The 26,283-nt window shown below is 35.3% G+C and overlaps 1 protein-coding gene across 1 annotated transcript in view; it reads left to right on the forward strand.

Moving 5' to 3' along the window:
- Window positions 1-26,283, forward strand: part of LOC138709283 (endochitinase-like) — a 38,038-nt gene continuing 11,755 nt past the window's right edge. The window contains exons 1-7 of the mRNA XM_069839938.1: window positions 1-54; window positions 4,218-4,294; window positions 5,369-5,538; window positions 8,481-8,634; window positions 10,725-10,947; window positions 20,108-20,231; window positions 23,320-23,502. Of these exons, the coding sequence (XP_069696039.1) occupies window positions 4,231-4,294; window positions 5,369-5,538; window positions 8,481-8,634; window positions 10,725-10,947; window positions 20,108-20,231; window positions 23,320-23,502 (918 nt within the window). The 5' untranslated portion in view covers window positions 1-54; window positions 4,218-4,230. The remainder of the gene's footprint in view (window positions 55-4,217; window positions 4,295-5,368; window positions 5,539-8,480; window positions 8,635-10,724; window positions 10,948-20,107; window positions 20,232-23,319; window positions 23,503-26,283) is intronic.

Here is a 26,283-nt window from a genome sequence, read left to right on the forward strand (position 1 = left end):
TGAAGGTAAGGAAAGCCGTGAATTTGTGATAAATATTGTAGGAATTGGTCCAAGGTAAACCATTTAAAAATATATAGAATATTTGAATTACAATAGATATAAAAGCCTAAACATGGGCTCTTAAGAAGGTTAGCCCGAAACTATAGTAGATTGTAAACTACATTTTTTATGTGCAGATCAGGTCCTTATTATCAAAAAAGGCGCTTACTTAGCGTCGAACGACAATTATGTGGATAGCATTCGTGTCAGTAATACCTAACCTTATCATAGTGTATAGGCTACTCTCAAATGAAATCTCTCTCCAATGCTGTCTGTGCTTAATTAACCCTTAAATTCACAAAGTATCCTATAGGATACAACAGGTTAATAGGCTACATGCTGTAATTTTATTAGAACAACTAGCCGTACCCGTGCGCTCCGCTGCACCCGTTAGAAATAAATATAAAGTAATTATATAATTAAAATAGGACATTTGATCCAGGGAACATTCGTGTTTGATAGAAGGGTAAATCGTTTAATATGTTACTTAATTTAAATTGTATTTAAATAATTAAAATGCGATCATTTTGGTCCAGAGACCACTCATTTGGTGCAATGACAATTCCTTTAACATGTTTCTTAATTTTTATTACATGCAACCATACTTTAATGAAGACTGACATATCATTTAGATTTAATGTGTATACTTTATTTCACTTGCTACATGCTTCCATTGAATTATGGTAATAACTTAATTTTAACCCTTGTTTTCTACGTATTCAGTAAATGGCGCTTGGGCCACTATGGTTCTGAACTCTTCAAATAACTTAAATAACTTATATTATATTATATTATATTATATTATATTATATTATATTATATTATATTATATTATATTATATTATATTATATTATATTATATTATATAAAAATGTGTTGATAATGGATGTACACCGATAAGTAAGTTTTTAATTTGTTATGGGGGCTCATGAATCTCAGGAGGAACAAATTCTATTTTACAACAGCGCAACATAATCTGCTTGGTTCATTACCCAATTTTTTTACACTGCATTTAATGCATATGTATTTTATGTATTTTAACACGATTCAATTGAGCATAGTTAAAATTCGGATTATAAAATAATGGAATGCTAAGCTAACATATTATTACTGCATACTAAATCAATACACTCTTGTTGTTCGTTAATTCTCTGAGATAAACATTATTTTAAGAAATACAGGAAACGAATACACAGAATAGCCTATCAAGTTGTTTGTGCATAAGAAGCTATTTTAATCTTACCTGTCCTCAATTCACTCCGAAGTTACTGTAATAACATTATAGCATTATGTCCATCTAGAGAAACTACTCTTTCCAATGGTGAAATAATAATTAATTACACAAATCGGTTAATTTAGCTTCCGATATTACTTCATACAAACACAGAAACATTCGCTGTAGGCTATGATTCATAGCTTTCGATTGTTGTTGACCAAGGCCCCTTATAGACGAATTCATTTGTTTATTTCATTACACCGTTTTAGATGGCAGTTATTTTAATTTTGAAACTCATTTATCTCATTAAATATCAGTCCTATCAAAATTTTTCAAAGAGTAAAACTTATCGGAAATGATTTTTAAAGAAACTTTTGTTGTGTAACATTTTTCATAAAAATCAATAATAAGCGAGATATTTCGATTTAATTTAGACCCCCTTATAACCCCCCTTTTAAATAACGTATTTTGAATGTCATGTAGCCTAAAATCTAAGTTACAACGAACTTAATTTATATTCCAATTTTCATCGAAATCGGTTCAGCCATTATCACGTGAAAAGGTAACAAACATGCAGACAGACAGACATACAAACAAAAATTTCAAAAAAGCGATTTTCGGTTTAAGGGTGGTTAATTATATATGTTAGGACCAATTATTTTTGGAAAATCGAAAATTACTAGAAAAAATTCGGCTACAGATTTATTATTAGTATATAGATAGAAAGAAAATTGGTAGGAAAATTAAAATTTCACAATACTATAATATTGTACAACATATAAAATATAGACATTGTGATAGCTGTTTTCTTTACAGTCCGACACGGTTTAATAAACTAGTGTAAGAAATGAAGTTTCGCCAATTTAAGCGTTAAAGTTTATACAATTCATAATCTGCTTCTGAAATAAATTAAATGTGTTACACCCGAAAATAATGCCATAAAACGGTGAAAAATAAACTAAAAAGTACAAAGTGCAAGATTACCTATCGTATGAAATTAATAAAAGCAAAATATATTTTAACAAAACAAAATTATAATAAATAGATATATTAATTTCTAATTAACTTGGTTCTGTTCTGTTAATGAGATAATTTACCATACAGTATATGTCATTCCAGCACTTTTCAATTCGGGATGAATCTTCAAATCGTTAACGGGTATTTCCAATATGTTTTCTTTTTAATTTTGAGGCATAATCAGAGAAATTGATGGTAGTGGCATAAGTAGAATTTATAATCAAACGCTAGGTATCGCCTTCTCTCTCAGTTTCTAGAACATATTTGATCAATTTTTATCTCGAGGTTTTTCAAGTAGCATTCGGATATCTGTAGTGCTCGGGAAAAGGGGCACAAGTCAAAAATATTAATTTTACATTATAAGGAAAAAAACTGTCTTCACACTGGTTTATGTCGTTTTGATTTTCTTCTGTATGAATTATTCTAATGGGAGAAATACGTATGTCTCTTTTCCCAAGCGAGAAGATGTTCCGTAATTTGTCAATAAGTTATTAAAAAATGTTTGTGGAAGCTGACTTATGCCCTTTTCCCAAGCACTGCAGATATTTCCAAAACGCCATCAATAACGCTATCTTCATTTTGTTCAGTAATAATAGAAACAGTTGCAAAAACTTATTCGTCATTAACAAATTAATAAAAAAACAGAAATACCTTATACTTTCACTTTCTCATCTACTTTATAAAAATACTACTGTCAAAGCCTTAATATTGCAGATTCAAATCATTAAATTTGCTTAAAATATTGTCAAAATAACTGAAAAAGTCTGACTTCATCTTTAAACTAAGCAACTAAATGCGAATTCGATTTTTAGAGAAAAACACATTACTTCGCCTTTAGTTTAAAAAGACAGGTGAACAAGCTTCCTCATGACAGAACAAATTTGAACTTTTGTGAATCTTATCTCCTCCCACATTTTATAGGAAAGATAAAATTCAGTGAAAAAGTATTGGTTAAATTTGCAGAATCGGCTACGGGCCACCACTGAAGTTGGACCCCGTGGTATGTGGTCATTAGTTGCTGGAGGTAGTGCTATGTATCGCGGACTCTCCCCTGAGTTTATGGCTCCTATTGGGACAGGGGTTGAGGGACCGCGGTGACGGCTACGTGGAAAAATAAAGAGATTCTGTTGGAGAGTTCGGAGGAACTGTAGAGCAGAATGCCCTTAGGGCATGGACAGCATTCCATCCCGGATAGCACAATAGTGTGAAGGGAGTCCCAACTCGTTCCCCTTCCCTTAAGAGGGATTAGTTATTATAGAGGAAGGGAAACAGATACAAAAATTGCGATCATAAATCACATGTCCTTACGACTGGTTCTCTGATGGCTAATCCTAACTCTGGTATTTGTCATAAAATAAAAATAATGTGCGATAAACATGCGTAAATGCTTAACAGAATCGAGGAAACAGTTTGAAAAAACGAGGCGAAGCACTTACCACAATTTTATCACAATATAAGTTATTGTAGTGTAACAAGATATGTAGTCTTTATGGAATGTGAACAGGAGAAGAGTTCGGGGCAGAAGAAGATATCAGATGACAGACGACATTAAGATATATGGATCATATGCGGAGACTAAGAGGAAAGCAGAAAATAGGAAAGACTGGAGATTGCTGGGTTTGCAGTGAAAGACCTGCCCATGGGCAGAAATGTATGTATGTATGTATGTATGTATGTATGTATGTATGTATGTATGTATGTATGTATGTATGTATGTATGTATGTATGTATGTATGTATGTATGTATGGGGTATGTATGTATGTATGTATTTCCTTTTTCTAACAGTATGGTTTTAAATTTGAAATTAAGTAGCAAAATGAGACACGGCACTCTCCTGATATGCATACCTTGTATTTTTCCTTACAAAAATTCACTAGAGGATAAGTGGCACTTTCATGAAGGAACTCTATTTTACAGTATGTTTCTTATCATCCATAATTTCAGGCAATCCATTGAAATGAAGGAGTTGCAAGCACTTGTGTACGGAGTTGTTTTCCTGTCAGCTGTTTTGTTAAGTGCAAGTGAGTACACAAATAGACAATTATTACAATCAATTAGGTAATATGTCCGAACAATGGTACACAGACTACTCAACATACCAATGAACCAACATGATTACAAATAAGAGCTAAACACAATAAAATATATAGCACAATAAAACGGATGCAACCCCAAGATAATAGACAACATGATACAAAAGAAAAAAACATAATCACAAAAAGCATAAAAATACAACACAAACACAAGAACACAAAAAATACATCACACTAACATACGAAAACAAAAACACACACAAGATTGCAACCTCATTCAAGAAATTAAATTACAACATCGCATACAGAATAAATAATACTCTACAAAAACATCTCAACACACAAACAAACAAATACAACCACACAGGTGTATACAAACTCACATGTAACACCTGCAACAACTTCTACATAGGACAGACAGGCAGATCATTTCAAACATGTTACAAAGAACACATCACAGCCATAACAAAATTACAAAACACTTCCACATATGCAGAACACATCACAAATGCTAACCACTCCTACAGAGACATCAACACAGATATGGAAATTCTACACATCCAACCAAAAAGCCAGAAACTAACACACTAGAACAATATGAAATATACAGACACACAAAAACACATCCAAATGAAATTCTCAACACACAACTCAATTTCAGAACACACACACTCTTTGACTCCACATTACACTACACAAACACACCCACACAGGAAACAAAACAAAATGCGCCAAGACCAGCAACAGCGTTCTGAAGATGGCCAATAGCAGGAATAAACATGTTAACAAGGTAACAAAATTTAACACTTGAGAGACACATAATACGTTTTCCGAAGTGATACAGTGTTAAAAGTTGTGTAATCAAGATGTATGAACATGTACCTTTTGCAGACAGAAGAGAATGTTGTTTCATCAAATATTTTCGTTTCAGGAAATTATTTAATTATTTTAGAGTACGAAACCGTAACCTTGAAAAAGTTTTGATTCGAGTGTATCAATATTAATTGTATTTTATACAGTTCATAACTCGATGCAATACTGATTCAGACGTTTTCTTTTCAGAAGTGAATGGTGGTAGAGTGGGTTGCTACTTCAACAAATGGGCTCTGTACCGTAATGATGTGGGCCAGTTTGCGATCGAGAACATTCCTGGTGACCTTTGCACCCATGCTATGTATTCCTTCGCCGGCATCAACACTAATACTTGGCAGATAAAGATCAACGATGAAGGGGTAAGACGTTGCAGCAATCATGCCTTACAATCCTTACACTATAAATTTTTTTCACATGGGCGTACTGTTGGCCGAACATCTAAATAGTTCGGATCAGCTTACTTAATACCGTAAGGGTGAAACCTAACCATTTTTCCACTATTACCAAACATGCTAGTGGATTATAGTGATTTTCTAGCTCTTAGGCTGAATTTTCTTTTACCAACTTCTTTTCGAATTTCGGGTACTGACAAATACTACAACTGACAGTTATTTTATAACTGTTATGTTGGCAGCAATGATTTCAGTTTGCAGTAAAGCAAACTGATGAAAATACAAGTAAGTAAATGCATTTTTAGGTTAGGTGTCATGAATCGTAAAACTCTTTAGTGAAAGCAATAAATTTCATGTTGCTTGACAAAATAAATTGTATTATTAGATCATACTAATCCTAATTACCAACATAATATGCGAGAAGTCCAGGAGGAAAATATAATATTTCATAAATAAATTATTGAACCATTTAGGAAACCTTGCAACATAAAGATGAGATGTGGTAAATAAGCAAGACATTGTTATTGCTAACACTATAGTATTATTATTATTATTATTATTATTATTATTATTATTATTATTATTTCAGTACGTAGCATTGTGATTTTGCCCTCTTTGGTGATATCTGGTATTAGTTGGCAACACTGAAGAGACGGCGAAATTAGCCTTTTAGGAACTACTCTTACGTGATCCTCACTATACTAGAGATGAACAAAACTAACTGCCGCTCTCGCTCGTTGTGTTCGTTGCACTTGTCTTTCGAATCTCGTCTCGTCTCGTCATTCTCGTGCGCTTCGAGTCTCGCTCATCATTCTCAAAATAGCATTTGATCAGCGTGGAAAAATTTCGTAACTTTGAATAACATACATAATTGAAATAAATAACATTATAAATGTTTAAATGAGACAAAAAGACAAAACAGAACAGTATCTTAATTATCAAAATGTTCTGGTTCTATTATATGATATTACCTACGGTTATACAAATAGAAAAAAAAAACAATTCTCAAATAAATTTGCATTTCTAAGAAACATAAAACATAACGTTCATATTTATTTTATTTATTTCATCAATCTTTTTTCACGTCATGGCGGATTAGATGTGTTCCAGTTCTTAATCCGCCATCACTCTCTATACAAACATTGCAAGAACTACTACATATTGAACCTATAAGTATCCTCTGCACACCCTAATAATAATAATAATAATAATAATAATAATAATAATAATAATAATAATAATAATAATAAACTAATAAGTATAGCTCTTGTATTTAAAACTCTTACTTTAGCTTTTTCATTTATATAATAATAATAATAATAATAATAATAATAATAATAATAAGAATAATAATAATAATAATAATAATAATAATAAACTACTAATAAGTATAGCTCTTGTATTTAAAACTCTTACTTTAGCTTTTTCATTTATATAATAATAATAATAATAATAATAATAATAATAATAATAATAAACTACTAATAAGTATAGCTCTTGTATTTAAAACTCTTACTTTAGCTTTTTCATTTCTATACTCAATCTCTTAAAAATGATTCTGTTAACTTCATTGACTACTTTTCGTAGTTTCCTATCGTATCCGACTACTCAACGTTTATAATTCCATATCCGTTAGAGCTTTGACTTTCTCTTCCCATCTAATTTTAACTCTAAAAAGAAATTTTCCCAGATTTCTGGCGTTTAGGGGACCATTCATTTTTTTTATAAGCTACTGTAGCGTAAGCGTTTATTTGTAGATATTTTTTTCCACCCAACTGTTTCTCAAATCACTCGTTGCCTGACACTTTAGCGCAATATGCATTGCGTCTTCCGCTAATCCACACAAAGGACATTTATCCTTCTCTACGTTCCCTCTCTTATTCTTGAGCCTCCAGATACCTAATCTCCACCATGCCATTCCTGTTCTTTCTTCCCTTGAATTTAGTCTAATATATTCTTCCTGTTTCCAAAACTGTTTAACTTCTCTATAGTATTTTAGTGATCCTAGGTCTTTAATATTACTAAAAATATCTTGTCTCGAAATTTCGTTTGCCCTCTCTTTTACTATTCTTCCAATAGTTTTTATGTTTATAGACCCTAGTTCTCTCCTTAGCCAATTTAGACCTAATCTGTTTATTTCTCGTTCCAGCTCTTTCAGCCTATTCGATTTCCAATTAGCGGCTTCCACACAAAAGATACATGTTTTCATAATTGCTGAATAATTCCTAATAACGTTAATATCTTTTTACTTGAGATTGCACACTTGATCTCAAACATATGAAAAGAAAATTCCTAGCCTTTTAATAACGGCCTAGTAAGACTGGGGAACGGGTTATTATACACTGAAAGGTAGAGATGATGTTTCAAATAGGCTAGTTGATTGTTTATACATATATAACAGTTGCCAAAGTAGATAAAAGTTCAGTCAGGTATAAACAACTGTGGCGATTCAAGGCTGCTTGACGTTCGGGACTTCGGGAGTGATCAATCTCGATGTCTCGAAACACTCACAAGCAGTCTTTACGTCAACGACGCGACGTAATACAATAATGTGGTGCGGGTTTTCGGCTTTGCGGGCGCTTTTAGTCTTGCTTTCTCGATTGTTGTTCATCTCTAATCTATACTGAATTCCAAGTAAGAATAATTTACGAGAGGGGGCAGTATGGCCCAGTACTGCGACCTGTTACGATCTATTGCGCTAACCCTCAAACTAGACGTATTCCCAAACCCACACCGGCTGACTACACTAAGGTTCGCTGCATACCCTTAATATTAATAATAATTTCCTTAGAGTAAGTCGATACTTAGCCTATCACAAGTAGTACCAGTATTAATTGGTAGCAGCTGTAATAGTAGTAGCAGTAGTATCAGTATTTCTTGGCTCGAAAAATAAGTCTAAATTGTTTCAGATCGACGAGCCTGCCTACTCCTCATTCACGGCCCTGAAGCAGAGGTTTCCGAATCTGAAAACCCTGATAGCCATCGGGGGAGGCGGTGAGCGTGGATTCTCGTCTCTGGTATCAACTCAGGCACGTCGAGAAACCTTCATCAACAGCGTCATTGGTGAGTTAACACAAGACGTATTTAGGTTCTGTGCTTGTACCACTGCAGAAGATTCAACGGAAGGAGTAGCGTATTTCTTTAGACTGCAATAATTTCATTTCTTTATCACACGTTTTCTTTAAGCGGAGTTGGCAGGATAAGAATAATAATCTGAAATGATCGAGCATTCCCTCGGACGCTACTCGTGTCGTATCAACACCCAGTCAGAGTACACTCATCCGATCTCAATTGTATCGAACGGAGCCATACTTAACAGCAAATACGGATTTTGTAATGATAACACAGAAAAGAAGTTATAAAGTTAATCAGTGATTTAAGTGTTAAAAGTAACTTATGCATCGAACAATGAAGATTAATTTCTATCTAAATCGTTATGCCCATTGTATCTATGTATGTATGTATGTATGTATGTATGTATGTATGTATGTATGTATGTATGTATGCATGTATGTATTTTTAATCCTTCTTTACAAGCATGCTCCATTACAAAAATGCAATACTACATGCTAATAGTTTACACAATACAATATTGCTAACTCTTCCGAATACAATGTATACACATTATTGCTAGCCTATTCTACTTTCCCTAAATTTACTATTTAAAACGTGTTAACATCAATGCTACTGTTGAACCTTTTAAATACATTGTACAACACTATTTTAGAGCCTATTCTGTTTTTCTATTTGCCAATTTAAAAAAATCAATACTATTGTTAATCCTTTTAAAAACTATGTTTAGAAGTGTACTATTTAACGAATTAACCTATTTTTCTGAAATCTACTACTTACAACGTGTCAACATTTATGCTACTGTTGAATCTTTTATAGTACATTATGCAACGAGCCTATAATGATAGTAATTAAGACACGAGGATGTTTATGAAACTCGCTTGCGCTCGTTTCATAATTTTCAGACGAGAGTCTTAATTACCATTATAGGCAAGTTTCATAGGACTTTTTATGCTCGACCATATTTCTAATTTGAAATTTGAAAGTATTCATGTTATGGTTATGTGACTGGGGAGCGAACTGACCTTGTGCAATCTCGTAAATTGTAAGATGTGCGCAGACGTGAAAGTATTGATTTTTTCCGGGCAACGAATGCGACGACCTTGATATAATCTAGTAAGATAAACGTTAAACTTGATATAACCTTGAAATTGAATTCGACATTGAAAAACGAGATGACAAATTGAATTTATTTGAATATTATTTAACGCTAATTATTATAGTAACAGAACATAAACTTCTGCGACAGTATTGGATTTCCAGCCTGCGTGACGTTTTGCTAGCTGACTTTCGATTGCATATCCGAGAATAATCGAAAACCTGAAATGTAATGAATAGGTGTACTTTAATGATATGCATTAAAGGACTGCTACCAGGTGTATAATTACTACATTTCGGCATGGTCGAGCATAAAATACATTGTACAACACAATTTTAGAGCCTGTTCTGTTTTTATATTTACAAATTTAAAATAATAATAATAATAAATCAATACTATTGTTAATCCTTTTGAACACTATGTTTAGAGATATACTATTTAACAATTTAACCTATTTTCTTTAAATTTACTAATGTATGTATGTATTAATATACTTACGTACGTACAGTATGCATGTATGTTTGCATACGATTTACATCCCGGACAAAAACAAGATCACTTTTCATCAGAATTTTACTTAGATAAAATGACTCTCACACTCACAATAACTGCTACTTCATTAATGTGTGTTTCCTTTGAAGATACTACTACAAATTTAATAAATTTAGAAGGAAACGTAGGCTTCTGTAAACTGTAATTTCCTTATGTACTGTGAAGTTATTCAAATAAGTAAATAACGACTTCACTGTGTTACCATTGTACATTTTTGATGTTATGTTATCTAATTGACTATTTTGATGTTATTTGCACCATCCTCTGAATCATAAATATAATGTTAACACAGTGAAGTCGTTATTTAACCTACTTATTCAAATAACAGTGAATATGTGTCAAAAGAGTGTATTCAAGAATGAATTCCAATTTCCTGTCACACGAGGAATAAAATTCTCTTTGTCATTCTGTAATGAACCGAATATTTCAGATTTTGTGAACAAGTATGGGTTCGACGGCATCGATCTGGATTGGGAATACCCCGGATCGGCGGACACTGGTGGTGTCCCTGAGGACAAGAATAACTTCGTGTACTTAGTGCAGGAACTAAAAGCGGCTTTCAACAGTGTCGGCAAGGGTTGGGAGATCACCATGGCAGTATCCTTAGTCGAGTCTTATGTTAGGGGTGGCTACGACGTTCCTGTTCTGTGCAAGTGAGTCTTTTAGATTTTCTTTCGAATTTGTGAATCTTGTAGTGAAATCTAAATTTTCCAAATAAGTTATGAGCTAAATAGGCCCAAATAAAAGAATAAACACGTAATGTGAATACATTAATCACAACCATGGCTCTTAAACAACACGATATTATCACTATAACATCTGGAAAATATTTTTCGTTGCTATCCTGTGTATCAGAATTTAATTTAATGAAGAAAATTTCGAAATCATAGCCTGTACAATTGTTAATTATAGTAAATTTGTTTGGAATTGAATGCTGCCTAGAATAACGTTGTAAGTCAGTTTTTACAGTTCGTCAGAAAATTAAAAATAGGCCTATGTTTATTCTATACTAACATTGTTAAATATTACAAGCTATAACAGTGTTAAGTCTGTATTAATACTTCAGTAAATATTCATACCATTTATATACAGAGTGTATCTAAATTGGTGTCAAATATTTCGGGGACGTAGTCCTAACACCAAAACATTACAAAAAGTTCCTATGAACATTGGTCTCAAAATAATTTATTTCAGAGTTACAAGACAAAATTTAATGTTACAAAAATTGCTCGAAGTGGCTTCCTCTAAACCTGTGTTACATGCTCTTGCGTACTTTGTTGAAAATTCCTGGAGTGTTTCGTATTTCGTGAAATCCAGTTTGCATACGCTCTCAGAATATCAACATTAAGTACAGGAGTCGCATAAACCAGACGAAGAAATCCGTTGGATTCAAATCAGGCGATCGAGCAGGCCATGCAATGAATCCCCTTCGACCAATACATCTTTGGGGAAATCGATCATTAAAAAATTACGAACTATCAGACTGAAATGAGCTGGAGCAGCATCATGTTAAAACACATTCGTTGGATGACATCCAGAAGCACATCATCAATTAAATGATGCAAAACATTTCGTTCTGTTCACTCACAGAATACATTTTCTTCTTATTTCTTGGCTCTACAAATACAAACAAACAAAAAATCATCAAACAATCAGCGGTTAATGAAGGGACAAGTCCTTTAATAACTCCCTAACGAATGGTTTTCAGACCCATGTTCTTATTAACTTTTTTAATTGTTTTTATGTTAGGAACACGTCCCCGAAATATTTGACACCAATTTAGATACACCCTGTATATGTAGTGCCTTCATCTTCCAAATAACACAACTTTTTGAACATTTACAGTAGAAAAACATTGTATGTCAATCCAGAAGAACAACGTTGTAAAGTAAAGAAACTTAAATACTGTCCATATTTCTTAGTAGATTCTTTATGGTTGTTATATTTGAGTATATTAAATAATAATAATAATAATAATAATAATAATAATAATAATAATAATAATAATAATAATAATAGACAAATTTATATCATAAGAACTTGAAACAAATTACACAACTTAGATCATATGTTTAGGCATACAATATCAATATTACACAGACAAGAATCCTTTTTTCTTTATTCTGTTATCAGGCCATGGTAGAATTCAGAGTAATCATGATCTTATTACTTTTAACTATTCTCCTTTAGCACTTTATGGGCCTATATTGACTTACAACATTATTCTGCTCACCAGTTCAGGTCGTTTCACAACTGGTTTAATGTCACTTTATTCGAAGTATATTCTTTCCCCTGGTCCACTAGTGTCTTACGTACATTGTCCTTCTATTGCATGATATTAATCTTACGTTTTCTCTTTCTATTTACGTTTATATGAGACCATGTGTCACGCTACAAGTATGATTGTCCGCTATTTTATTTGCGTTACAACGTTATTCAGCTCAGCAACACAATCAAAATACTACAACTCTCGAAGTAGTGTGAATATCAGCAAGACGATGGTAGCACATGATGCAAGATGTGCGATACAACATTTTTCAGTCGAAAACTCAGTTTGGCCAAAAACGGACTTACAACGTTATTCTAGGCAGCCATTCAATTATTAATAAGACTACAGAATGTAAGTATGTTTATCGGAAGTGTGGTAGCGTATTACGTAAAACGTCTTCAGAGTAGGGACTGAGAATGGCATACCACATGGAAATCTGTCTCACAAGAAGTGCTCAAAAAGGCTCCTGTTAGCACGGATACATGGATCAACCCGCCGTTTTATTGAATCCCTGATGCACTAATGTATCCATGGAGAATGTTGTAAGTTATTGTCTCGTCTTCCAAAATACGAACTCGAAGACCCTCTTCATCTAGCACCGGGTTCCATACATAAGCTCTTTTAAATGACCCCACGAATAAGAGTCTAGCGTGTTCAGATCCGAAGAGTGCAGAGGCGAAGGAATTGGCCCATATCTACCTATCCGTCACGGAACCTCCGACTTAAAAATCGATGGATATTGACACTGAAATGAGCAGAAGCTCCATCATGCATGAAGTACGAGTTTCGTCGTATTTCTAACGTATCATGGTGTAACACAGCGGTGGCGAAAATGTAATCGTGCGCCAAGCCACTGTGTAACCTGCAACGTGCATAGCACCTATGGAGAGAGGCGGACACCCGAAGGGGAAGTGAAGTAACTGTCTGACTTATTAACGGATTTTCATTTTCCTTACGACAAGCACTTAAATATAATTTTATACAGTATAAGGCTGCAAACTAATGTTTAGTACGTGTAACGAAGAAAGAAATGAACAATAAATTAACAGTATCACAACCTAAAATTAACTGTCTTCAGAATGTCTCTGAGACAAAGTTTCAAAATCAGGAATTATGTCACTTACTGCCAGTCGTAGTTGATCACGAAGGTATTTGTCTGTCAGTCGTGATCTAAATTTGGTTTTTACTATTTTAATTGTTGAAAATAATATAATTTTTCACAAACGTAAGTTGTAGCGAACATGGCTTCAGCAGAGCAAGCGAAAGAACGAAGCTTCGGATATTTATTTTTTGGCAAAGATTTGAAAGTTCAACATTTGTTAAGCCCTTACATCTAGCTTTCATTTGACATCACATAGTAAATCAGTGAGTTCAAATTGAAGAGCTAACCGCATTATTCGTACATCTGCTGAAAAAGAATCGACGTACAGAGATGATGATGATGATAACAACAACAATAACAGTTAACCTTTTTAATGTTTCATCAGTAACATGTAATATAATACCGTTTTATGTTATACAACCGTTTTCCTCGTAATACTTGTGAACAAATCATACATTTAATATTCTCATCATATTGACAGCATAAAAATGCGTCCTCCCATCCTACTTGGAACTTTCGTACATGGTTTCGAGAGAGACATATGCCACTCGCAGATCAGAGACAAATACAAATGGAACGGAGTTTGACTCCAGTGAGTGAGAGGATGGGGGTTGGCGGAGGTTAGAAGCAAGCGAAATGCACAGCTATCACTGCGAGCCACAATGTTTCGCGAGTCACGTTCTCGCCACGGCTGGTCTAGTGTGTTTAGATCCGAAGAGCGCAGAGGCGAAGGAATTGGTCCATCTCTACTTATCCGTCACGGAACCTCTGATTTAAAAATCGATGGATATTGACACTGAAATGAGCAGAAGCACCAAGAAGTACATGTTTCGTCGTACTACCCTAGATCATATATGTAACAGATAACTCCTCGCTACGTTAAAATCGGCAGCACTTTGAAGAGAACAACCGCCAGGATCACCACCCGTCCGCCGTAAACGAACACGAGATGGCAGCACAGTCGCTAATGCAATTCAAATTGGTATTATGACGTGACTCCTTATGTAACAACTAGATGGCAGCGTAGTAAACCTGACAAAAGTTATTAACCTCAAAGCCTATAACCCCGACATATCTGTTACATATATGATCTAGGGTACTACTAATGGATCATGGTGTAACAGAACAAGCAAGATATACAGCTGTCAAAAGAAAAAGTGGCCGCTCTCCTGAAACAAAGTTCCCTTCGGGTATCTTCGCTATAATTCGGAGACAGGCGATGTTACATGTTGTTGGACCACGTTGCCTGATATCTACAGTTATAATTGAAGTATTCTCTCTGTGATTCGATAGCGTAATGGTAGCGTTCAGGCCTCTTATTCATGAGGTCCTGCGTTCGACTACAACCTCGTGCTTTTTATGTTCTTTTTTGTTCTGTTTTTGAGAGAGACAAACTATGCATAATGGCTCCTTTCTCTTTTACGATTATTTTAGTAATTAACATCAGGTTCATTAATATATTATGCCATGACTTTATCATTATGATATTGTGGCTGCAAATGGAAAGAAAAAAGATTTTATTCTCAATAAAAATATCTTTCGTGGCATAAACAAAACAAATTTACTGGCGTCGGCCTTAAAACATTCAAACAATTAAGCGTTCAAAAAACAAAACAAAAAGTCACAATTCAATATTTAGTCTATCTTCCTCTTATCTCGGTCATCTTGCAGTCGAGTGGGCATGGAATCGACTAGTCTTTGCAAATAGCGACTGTTCTTAGACACGATATTCCAGGCATTCTGAACATACCCACATACATAAGTGTTCTGTCCATGGGCAGGTCTTTCATTGCAAACCCAGCAATCTCCAATCTTTCCTATTTTCTGCCTTCCTCTTAGTCTCCTCATATGATCCACATATCCTAATGTCGTCTATTATTCTTTTCAACCAGAGACCCAACCAGTTACTTTTTATCTTTCTAATCAGTTTCAGCATCATTCTTTCTCACTTTTTCAAACACAATTTTATTTCTTATTCTGTCTGTCCACTTCACACGCACCGTTCTTTACCACATCCACATTTCAAATGCTTCAATTCGTTTCTCTTCATTTCGTCGTAATGTCCATGTTCCTTCCCCATACAATGCCACACTCCACACAAAGCACTTCACTAGTCTCTTCCTTAGTTCTTTTTCCAGAGGTCCGCAGAATATCCTTCTTCTTCTTCTTCTATTAAAAGCTTATTTTGTTCATGTTTGCAGTTTTTATTGGGAAGGATAGGCCTAAGTGCGGTAACATCCCGTTGCTTTCCGCACACCACTATCTCTTTCGCATCTTATTAAATTCCAGGGGACCCAAGCGTGGAGATGAGGAGAGTGGATTTGACTAATTGGGCCCTCCGGACTTCACCGAAAGTCACGGCAAGGGTTAAATATTAATTCTATCAGGATGTTTGACCCGATCAGAGACCGGGAAATCTCAATTAGCCTTTGCCCCCCGCATCCTGGACTAGCTTCTACGAATCATCAGAAAATCTTAGAGTGTGATTGGGCCAATTTTTCCGAAAATGTTTCCATACTTTTGCCCTCGTAGCTCAGCGGACGAACGTCGAAATTTAGATGTCAACGTCTCAGGTTCAATTCCTCGTTACTCCTTTTCATTATCTTGTGGTTCAAGATAGTATAATGTAATAATACAAAAAGAAAAACTAATAGCAGTATTATGCAACTGGATTTTTCCAAACCTAATATTAAATTTATGTTATTTATATCGCTAAAGAACGATTACAATATAAATAACTTGAATATTATTTATACAGTATCACTAAATAACGATAACAGAATATAAATTATAAATATCGGTTTGTTTAATTAATATAAGATATTATATAATACTTATTTAATTATCTAAATAAAATAACCTATTTTACAAAGAAAGATGGTTATTTGTGTTATAATAATTACTTACATAAAATACAGATTATTTATATTGCGAAAGAACAATAACAATATAAATAACTTGAATATTATTTTATAATGCTAATGAAGGAAAACAGAATATAAATGATAACTTGAATATTATCTATATCGCTAAAGAACGATAACAATATAAAAAACGTGAATATTATTCATATCGGAATTTCACAGATTTATTGCAGATGTATTTAAGAAATTGTAGAAGAATAGTAATTAGTAACAGTGTCCTATTTATTCTTCTTGGAGCCAAATTTGTAACTTTTAAAAGTGTGGTTACTATGTTGAAGTGTATGTGTTGTAACGGATGCTTGATTTGTTATGTATGTGAGTCAGTTATGTGATGCTTGATGTCGTTGCAATTTTGTAATTATAGTTTGATTGTGTTTGTGTGACTATTGTGTATTAATTTATTATGTATGGTACGGAAAGCTGCGTATTTGTGTTATAGAAGTGTTACGTATGTGTGTTGTTAATGTTTTTGTATGTTTCAAATTGATACCTGATATTTATTTTGCAATCGCAATGCCTAATTTACGGTTTGTTTATGTTTTGTTTACATCGCGTAAGCTAATTTAATTTTCTTTTCTATTTCTCTTTATGCTTATCTTTTTTGTGTATGAAACTATAGCCCTAACATACATATGTAAAATAGGGCTAACCACCATTGGAGATACAATAATAATAATTGTTATTCATATCTTTATAAAATGATAACAGAATACAAATGATGACTTGAATTTTATTCATATCTCTAAAGAATGATAACAAAATATAAATAACGTGATATCCATAAAGAACGATAACTGAATATAAATGATAATTTGAATATCATTTACATCGCTAAAGAACGATTAAAAAATAAAATGAAAACTTGAAGAAGGCCCGAACCCACAACCTTCGAATCATTAAATAAGCACTCTACCGCTGGCCTACGAGACGCAGACATGGAACACTTTCATAGTTCGGGAACTACTTGTACAAGCACATGCATCGTGTAACATAGCCGCGACCCGAAGTGGACTTTGAAAATATTCGCTGTTCACGAGTGCGGCCACTTTTTTTTTTTTTTTTTTTTTGACAGCTGTACAGTAAGAACACTTTGTATCTTTCTCTGTTGAGCCCGTTGCTTACGAGATTACACAAGCTGGCGCATAGCACGATCGAGAGTAGGTCTCTGTGAGTCATGACAATTTCTGCCGCTAGGTTCGCCTCGCTGCCCTAAGAAATGATGAATACTACCATTACAAAGCATTGTGTATCGTGAAAATAGTTCGATTAATTGTGTATTACTGATTGAGTACGAATATTATAAATATGCCAAGCATATTACAGTGTTATTTGAAGTTTGTTCAGCTAAGTTATATTCGAAAATTGTCTGTGTTTTGCTATGTGAAGAACTCAGTACCAACTGGTCGTATCTTTATAGCTTGCTTTTTAAATTACATATTGTCTGTCTTAGTTTTCCAATAAGCTGGTTTTGTTTCCGAATTGTCCTAGTAATTTTTTTACGTTGTAATGTAATGGCTTTGGGAATTTTTTTACTTTCAATTGAGCACTGTGTGGCTATAGTTTATTATGTGCTTCATAGATTTCTTCAATTGAAACATTTGCTTCATTGAAAGCTGATGTACTATATTCAACATTGGGTTTATTTTTCTTAGCAGGATGGATGTTATTCACCACTTCTGTTATCCTTCTTTTGTTGCGTCTACTTATGTTTGAAACATTTTGTTTATGTTTTGGAAAATCATCAAAGACGGATGGTACCACAATAGGAAGTAAACGTTTTAATGTTGTGCTAATGCTAAAATCAGCTTCTTTGAAATGTCTCCTGCAAACACGCGATTTCTTGTTTGGCGTCCAAAAAGTCCTTGGTTTGTCCCCTTCGCGAGAAATGGCTACAGACCACTTCTTTCCTAGTCCTTCATCTTGTGGAAAACAATGAAACGAAAAATCACATTCTTTATTCTGGTTCGATTTGCACAATGGCACACAGCAGTAAACCATTTCAATCACACAAATTACAGGCTAACTTCCTAATTTAATAAAATGCTAATTCAAAATATATTTACACGCACTAAAATACTACAGCGTTTACTATTACTATGCTCAATAGATTAATCAGTAGGCCTATAGAAATGTTTTCACCACTGCAAGAAAAAATCGCGCAATAATTATACTTCTCAGTTATTGTGACGTTGGTATTTTTTTTTTAAAGAGAGGGAAAAGTTAGGCCTTCTTGCAAATGCTTAATTATGAATTCAAGGAAATTAAAGATAATGCAGTACCTTAATTAGTTGCAATATCTTATTTAATAACAATATTAATAATATTAGGTGAAAAGGGTAGGCTATAGTGCGTATATGTAAGATGTCAAGTTAATTTATTTCCGGAAATGTTTGGTGTATGAACTAAAGTACAGAGCAGACAGTCCCTCAGTTTATATGTAATATGTTTTAATATCAAGAATGACAGCCTTTTATAGTAATATAATTGAGGAGTAGAAGTTTGGAAATTACGTCTATTGTCCATAAAATATTGTACGAAGCATTCAATAAGCAATGGTGAGTCCTTTAAATGTCCCAAATGCCAATGTCATTTAAGTGTTCTGCTATGAATATTCAGGGCAGAACAGCGCTCCGAGCGGCGGAATTGGCATTACGAGGGAACCACTTCAGACTCGTTTTTCAAGCGCTATGCGCCATCTTGTGTAATCTCGTAAGCAACGGTTGAGCCTATAGCCCGACCACTGACATAAAAACCTGCGCCACAAACCAGTGTTCGTTCGTACGCAGGTTGTCGTAGTGGGAGTCAGTTGTGTTGTAGATGGGCTCCCTGATCGACGTCTCGCAGCGAGTACGTTTTAAACTATTCGAAACAACAATCGTGTTCGCATCCATTCTTTCACTTTTCAATCAATTAATATTCCATTTCGACTTACTGTATATAGGCTAGTTAAAACAGATTGTAATTTATAATGGAAGGGGAACCAAGTGTGCGCGGCAGGCCTTTGAAAAGTGAAAGCTCCGCTACAGACACAGCTTTTGAATCGGATTCACAATTGGAGGCTGACTAGTGCAACCTGGCCTAGCGAGCTGTTCGCATAGTAATGACGTCTCCCCCATGGCCACGTGAGTATTGGAAAAGTTGAAGGTCTTTTTGTAGTTGGTCTAGCTATGGGTGGAAAAACATGAGGTCCCACCGAAACGTCACCGACAATGCCCGGCCCAAACATTGACATTTCCAAGTGGTATGCTATGTTTTTCCATAATGTACCTCATCATACAATATAAGCAGAATTGTAGAAAAATGGGGTAAAAAAGAAATAAAGCGTTTTCGAAACAATGTTCATATATATTTTTTTTCATCATCTATATGAGAGAAATATGCCCCAAAAATTTTGACATGCATTTTAGTTACATTCTGTATAATAAATTAAAACCAATTATTTGAAATAATGCTAAGCCTTAATTGCCTGTTGTTAGCTTTTTTTCTTTGTAAATTCATGGCTTTCCTCTTTCACACAGTCTGGCTGACGCTATCCACGCCATGGCTTACGACATGAGAGGCACGTGGACGGGCTATGCAGACGTGCAGAGTCCGATGTACTCGAGACCGATTGACCAAGGATCGTACAAGACGCTCAACCTCGTAAGTCACAAAACATTTATTTGGCAACGTTATTGTTGTGCATTAACAGTACCTAATTGAGTATTAACGATAAGAAAACCGATTTTTCTCTGTCGCGACTGGAAGAACCACTCCTGGATAAGAACTATCTTCTTTCCTCTCTATAGGCCGAATTTTTATGCCGCTTTATATATATATATATATATATATATATATATATATATATATATATATATATATATATATAATGGGTTATTTAACGACTCTCGCAACTGCAGAGGATATAGGCTCTATCAGCGTCGCCGGTGTGCCGGAATTTTGTCCCGCAGGAGTTCTTTTACATGTCAATAAATCTACTGACATGAGCCTGTCGTATTTAAACACACTTAAATGCCATCGACCTGGGCCGGGGAGCATAGAAGGCAGCGCTTAATCTACAGTGACAACATTTTATTTCTACTAACATTTCTAATATTAACCTGACTATACCTTTGGATTAACGGTTGAGAATCATGGTGAAAGAGAAGGAGAAGTGAATGTAAATTTCGACTTTTATCTAGTTCAAGCCAACCTATTACTTCCAGGGAAGGGGTAATATAATCATATTTACGTAAATTGCTTACAAAACGTACACACATAAATGAGCACGTTAAAGTTTCGTTTTGTTGTCGCTGGAAAGGTCGGTCAGTAAAGTGTCGGCATAGTCAAAATAGGGCAATACAAGCAGCGTCTTCACAAGGGACTTTTTTAAACAAGAGGAGAGATGAATATTTATCATTTTTAGCACATGGATCAGGGGCGGCCCGTCCTTATGTGCTACAGTGCTACAGCACAATGATAATTTTTGCTCAAATAATGTATTTGCAATACCACCATAGTATCTGATCTGCCATTTGACAATTTTCCGTGGTTATGTTCATGACGCGTTATAGAGTGTTTAGTCTTCGCTCTTAGCTCTTTGGTGCCTCAGGGGGTACAATGTGCTACTCAAAACTCTAAATGAGAACGTAGACAATTAATGCGCATGTGCGAAGCTGAAATCACTGCCCTGATTGGCTATTTTTACGCGGGGAAGTGCTGTAGTCAGCTTCAGCACAACACAGCTTGGAGATTGCAAAAGTAAAGCGTAACGAAAGAATGCTTGTTTGTGGAAGAACTCGGAACTATTTACAATGTAGGCCTATTTGGTAATTCAGGTGTCCGACTGCTGCTGCCGTCTACCTGGTTTTTGAAGTTCCTCCTGAACCAGTCAGCAAGCGACGGAGAATGGAATCCCAGAAAACTGTAGCCAAGGAAGTATGTGGCCGTATAATTCAGAAAACTACTCACCGTTTCCAGTCTTTAAGCTATCTAGATGCAACAAAATTGTTAAACAGCAAATTTTCTGGCAATTTTTGGATAGCCTAAATTTCCTGAACGCGAACTTGAAGTTGCTGTCAACAGCTATACTGTACTGAACAAAAGAGTGTTAAAGACACAACTTTGAGTTCTATACGGAACACCTGCCTTCCGGAATATAGATGGAGCTGTTCAATTGTTACGGTACATAGCCTCCAACAATTCACAGGATCCATTCTGTGAAGTAACAGTGTCAATAGAAAAGAGTATGATATCCAAGTTGAAGGGTTTAACACCAGGGTAACTGACAGGTTCTGCAGTAGGAAGGAACGTCGTATGGATTTCATATTTCGTCACTAGGCGAGTCTCAAATTACGATAAATACATATAAGTGTATACAGTAGGCCAATATAGAAATTGTAGCACACTCATTATTTTGACCACCAGCCGCTACTGACATGGATAATAGGGTATACTCTTCTGCAGGTTTCTATCTATGATTTGCATGTCCCTTTGAGATTATTATCCATGTGAATGCCAAAATTTTTCATAAAGAACTGAAAGAAATATGCACTGTACTTAACCTATTTTAACGGGGTAAACGTCAAGTTGTTTTATAGCGTCGGTTTGCCGTTTGTGTCCTAATATAATTGCTAATGTCTTTTCAGGACTGATTTTAAGATGGAGTTTCTTTGACCATGTCACAATCGAGTCAAGTCTTCAGTTTGTCTATACTAGGCCTGCACAAGGTTTGCGCTCTCGGAGCAGTCTCACAGCTCATGAGCGGAATGCAGATATTAGCTGCGCTCTGTATTAGGGTGGACTGGAAGAAGGGGTGGATCTCGTACAAAATATACACAAAAGGAAGTACTATTACGAGTGTTTATGAAATGAATTCCCGTTCAGTGTTTGCAAAACTAGGTATCTTGGACTATTATTAATTAATAAAGAAATATTTATTTTACAGAAGTAATAGAAATTCCATAGCTACTTAAATGTACAATATCATTTTGTTATATTTTTATTTATCAGTACATCAAAACGAGGTTTTATGTTGTTGGCAACTGAAAGGAACAGTAGCCTACTGATCGTAATGAAACATCAGTTGCAGATGTTCGATGTCTGCCTTTATTAAAGTTGATTATAGAAAACAGTTTCTCACAAATATAAATGTTGAGCCAAACATAGCAACCATTTTCAAAGCCAGCCTGTGTAGTCGTGGATATTATTGCTAATGTTTAGTCTTGTAAAACTCAACCAGGCTAGTACTATTATTCAAAAGATCTTTAGCCCTTAGGTCACATTAAATATCAATAAGTTCGAGCTGTAAATCGTTAAATGTTAAATGTTATGTTCCGTCGTTTAGATTCCTCCATACTGTACTATAGCAGTAGGTAAGCAACGTGAAACAGTTACTGAGAATACGCACTGCACTCCACTAGATAGCTGAGTGGTCGTTTCCCTCTCCTCTACCTATATCAAGTCTGTGTCATTCTGACGTATCTTTCTCTCCGTTTCGGCGAGCGGCAAACACCGCTCTCCCGCTCCGAAGAGCGCGCGCGCTCGTTGAGCGCTGTTTGTGCAGGCCTGGTCTATACTATAGCGACGTTTACTCGGTCTAAGCGGGAAGAGATGAAACATTGAAAGTCGTCAGCATACAAGTGATAGTTGCAATGCCTTACAAGTGATGTATTATCATTGACATACATTTTGAACAACAATGGGCAAATAATTTCGCAAACATCAAATGAGAGTTTTTGGGCTATTTCAGAACGATTCGCTCCAAATGTGGGTTGATATGGGCTGTGCGCCCAATAAATTGGTAGTTGGCGTGCCCACCTACGGCAGAACCTACACACTAGCAGGAAGTGACAACAAGCCTGGAGCAGCCATCACAGGGGAAGGGAATCCAGGGCCATACACCAGCAGTAGCGGAGTCCTGGCTTATTACGAGGTAGGTGTCATGCTACGTATTGAAATGCTATACCGCATTCTGTTATCGAATCCTCTCTTAATTGTTTTACAGTAAAGCAATTGGCTAAACTAACGCAGAGTTAAGGCTGGTTCACAATAAACCGAAAATGAGAATCAGAACGAAAACGAAAACGGTAAAATTGTTAAAATGTGTACATTTAAATGTGAGCATTCACAATTAACGAAAAGCTTGCCGGAGCCCGGGATCGGAAACGGAGAGTTGGCCAAGTTTCAACTTTGGCGTTCACGTTTCCGATCACAGCCCACTAGATTCATTCTATTGCCATCTAAAAGCTATTTTTTCGTCGTATATTTTGTAGCAAGAAGACCGTGACATAACCTATGCATTATTTTGTTCTGTGCTGTGCATCATGGAGCAAGTTTTATTTGATGATATTCTAATATTGAGTTTGAGGAAAATCCTCAAATTTACGATAAGCGGCGCGCCTCGTATAAGATGAGAAAATGAAGGAGAATATGTGGCTTTCAATAGCTGCATCTTTGAACACCGATCAGAAGCGAATCACATTTTATTACTGTATTGGTTGTATTACATACTACATATTCATGCTTCAATTCAATAACTACAGTTGTGTTCATTTTTGTCCTATTACAAATGTTTCTTCTCTAATTATTTTACGTTATGGTAGACTTAAAATATGTTGTGATAATGAAGATGCATGGGCATATTTATAGTACCGTACCTAATGAAATGTTTCAGTTGAAATTTCGAAGTTGGTTAACCTGTGTTATGTTGGCTGCCTTGTACTCATGAGAGAACGTCATTGGTCAATTATGCACAAATAACATTAGAATGCGTAATATCGACTTTACATATCGTTATTAACATACATATCGATATGCATAGTCGTCTATGTTCTCGGTTTATTGTGAATCAAAAATTTTCATATTCACGTCTTCTGCTTCTCGTTTTCATTCTGGTTCTCGTTCCCGGTTTATTGTGAACCAGCCTTAAGTTCCTCGTGCTCCGTTTATACACATCAAGGGTGCCATGCATAGACATTTCGCTAGCCCGCGCTACGAGCGTGCTAAACTTGCCCCGGCTATAGACTGATTACTTGTACAGGATTCATATCATATCATGTCGCTAACCAGTGGCGGCCGGTGAAGTTTAGGTCTAGGTGTTGCACTTTCTGTGAAGAGTGGGGTGGAATTAGTTACCTTTATCAGTACATGGTCATTTTAATCCAATGTTGATACTTAAATGTTTAATATCAGTAATGCCCGTTCTTGTCTACGACTGTTCCCCATCAAACAAAGTACACGGAAAACAAAACAGTGCGTTTTTAACTTCACAACCACAAAGCCAGTCATGATTATTGTAAATTTCCTTCCTAAAAATTCTCTTGAACTGTCTTTTCCCCATAGTAACTGTGTGGACAATATTTAGATCAGGCAATGGTCTACCAAGTTCTTTAATTTTTAATTTCTCTTCGTCAGAAAGTACAGAGAAGTTCTTGTTTTGTAAACTATTTACAGAATTCATAATGATGAACGCACGTATATCACAAACTTGAAGAAAATATCAGTGCACTATAAAAATTGTGATAACTACCACAATTCACATAAAACTCATTAAACTCCAGAAAAGTTCCTGTTTTTAAACAACTTACAAAATTCATAACGTTATATGCCTACGTACCTATGTCACAAACTTGACGAAAATATCATATCCAATAAAAAAAAATATATATATTATGCAGCACAATTCACATAAAACTACTTAAATTCCAACAAAAACTAAATATTTAAGAGAGTATTAAATGGATTTCACACGATTATAAAACGACTGGACCACGTGCTCACCTAACTACACGTTGGTCAGGAAACAGGAAGTCAGGAAGTGAGAAACCACGCGAGAAACGAAGACTCGGAAAATTTCGTCTCAAGTCACGAGTCATCCAGCGAATGTGTCCGTTCGGAATGGTCACTTCTGCAATCTACGGGCAAATACAAGAACTATTTGCTTCCGGTCGTTGCAAGAGCTTTGCCGCGACCAGCTGTGTTAACTGCTGGGATAGGGAACTCTGAACTGAGCCTATCTTCAGTACCAGCCGCTACACGAATCTGGCTGTTGCTTGAGCCTCACAACGACCACTTCTGAAGTATTCACAATTTGATGACTTTTATAAAAGCTGACTATTTTATACTCGAATTCTTGAATGATATACAAATAAAAATATGTATATATTTCAATTGGACGAGAAGGAAACTTAAAATCTGTTTAGTTATTTAATATAAACAAAATTTTAAATGTGCGGGAAAAACTTGGTCGTTGTGCAACACTGCAACATGTCGCTAACACTGGTTTATGAATATGAAAAACGTTAGTTCGCTGATCATCCACCAGAAGCCCGTGCTAAGAATGTCTATGAATATGGCCCCAGTGTTTATAGTCATACCACAGTCTAGTATATAGTCACGAAGCTTGAGTTGTTGAGGGTCCTAGTAACAATAGACTGTGCCAAAATTCCGGCACATCCGGCGACGCTGAAATAACCTCTGCAGTTGCGAGCGTCGTTAAATAAAAACATAACATTAGACTGTGCCGGTACTATTTCGCACTGTCAGTGATGAGGCGATAGTAACGTTCCTAGTGGTTAGCAACTATCTATGGATGCATATTTCTTACGTATTGAGCTTCGTGACTGTATATACTAGACTGTGGTCATACCAACATGCTAGTCGACAAAGCTTATAATAGGACAGCGAGATTGTGAATTAACAGCCGTGCCGTCCC

The sequence above is a fragment of the Periplaneta americana genome, chromosome 11 (assembly GCF_040183065.1).
Source record: "Periplaneta americana isolate PAMFEO1 chromosome 11, P.americana_PAMFEO1_priV1, whole genome shotgun sequence".
Classification (NCBI taxonomy): Eukaryota; Metazoa; Arthropoda; class Insecta; order Blattodea; family Blattidae; genus Periplaneta; species Periplaneta americana.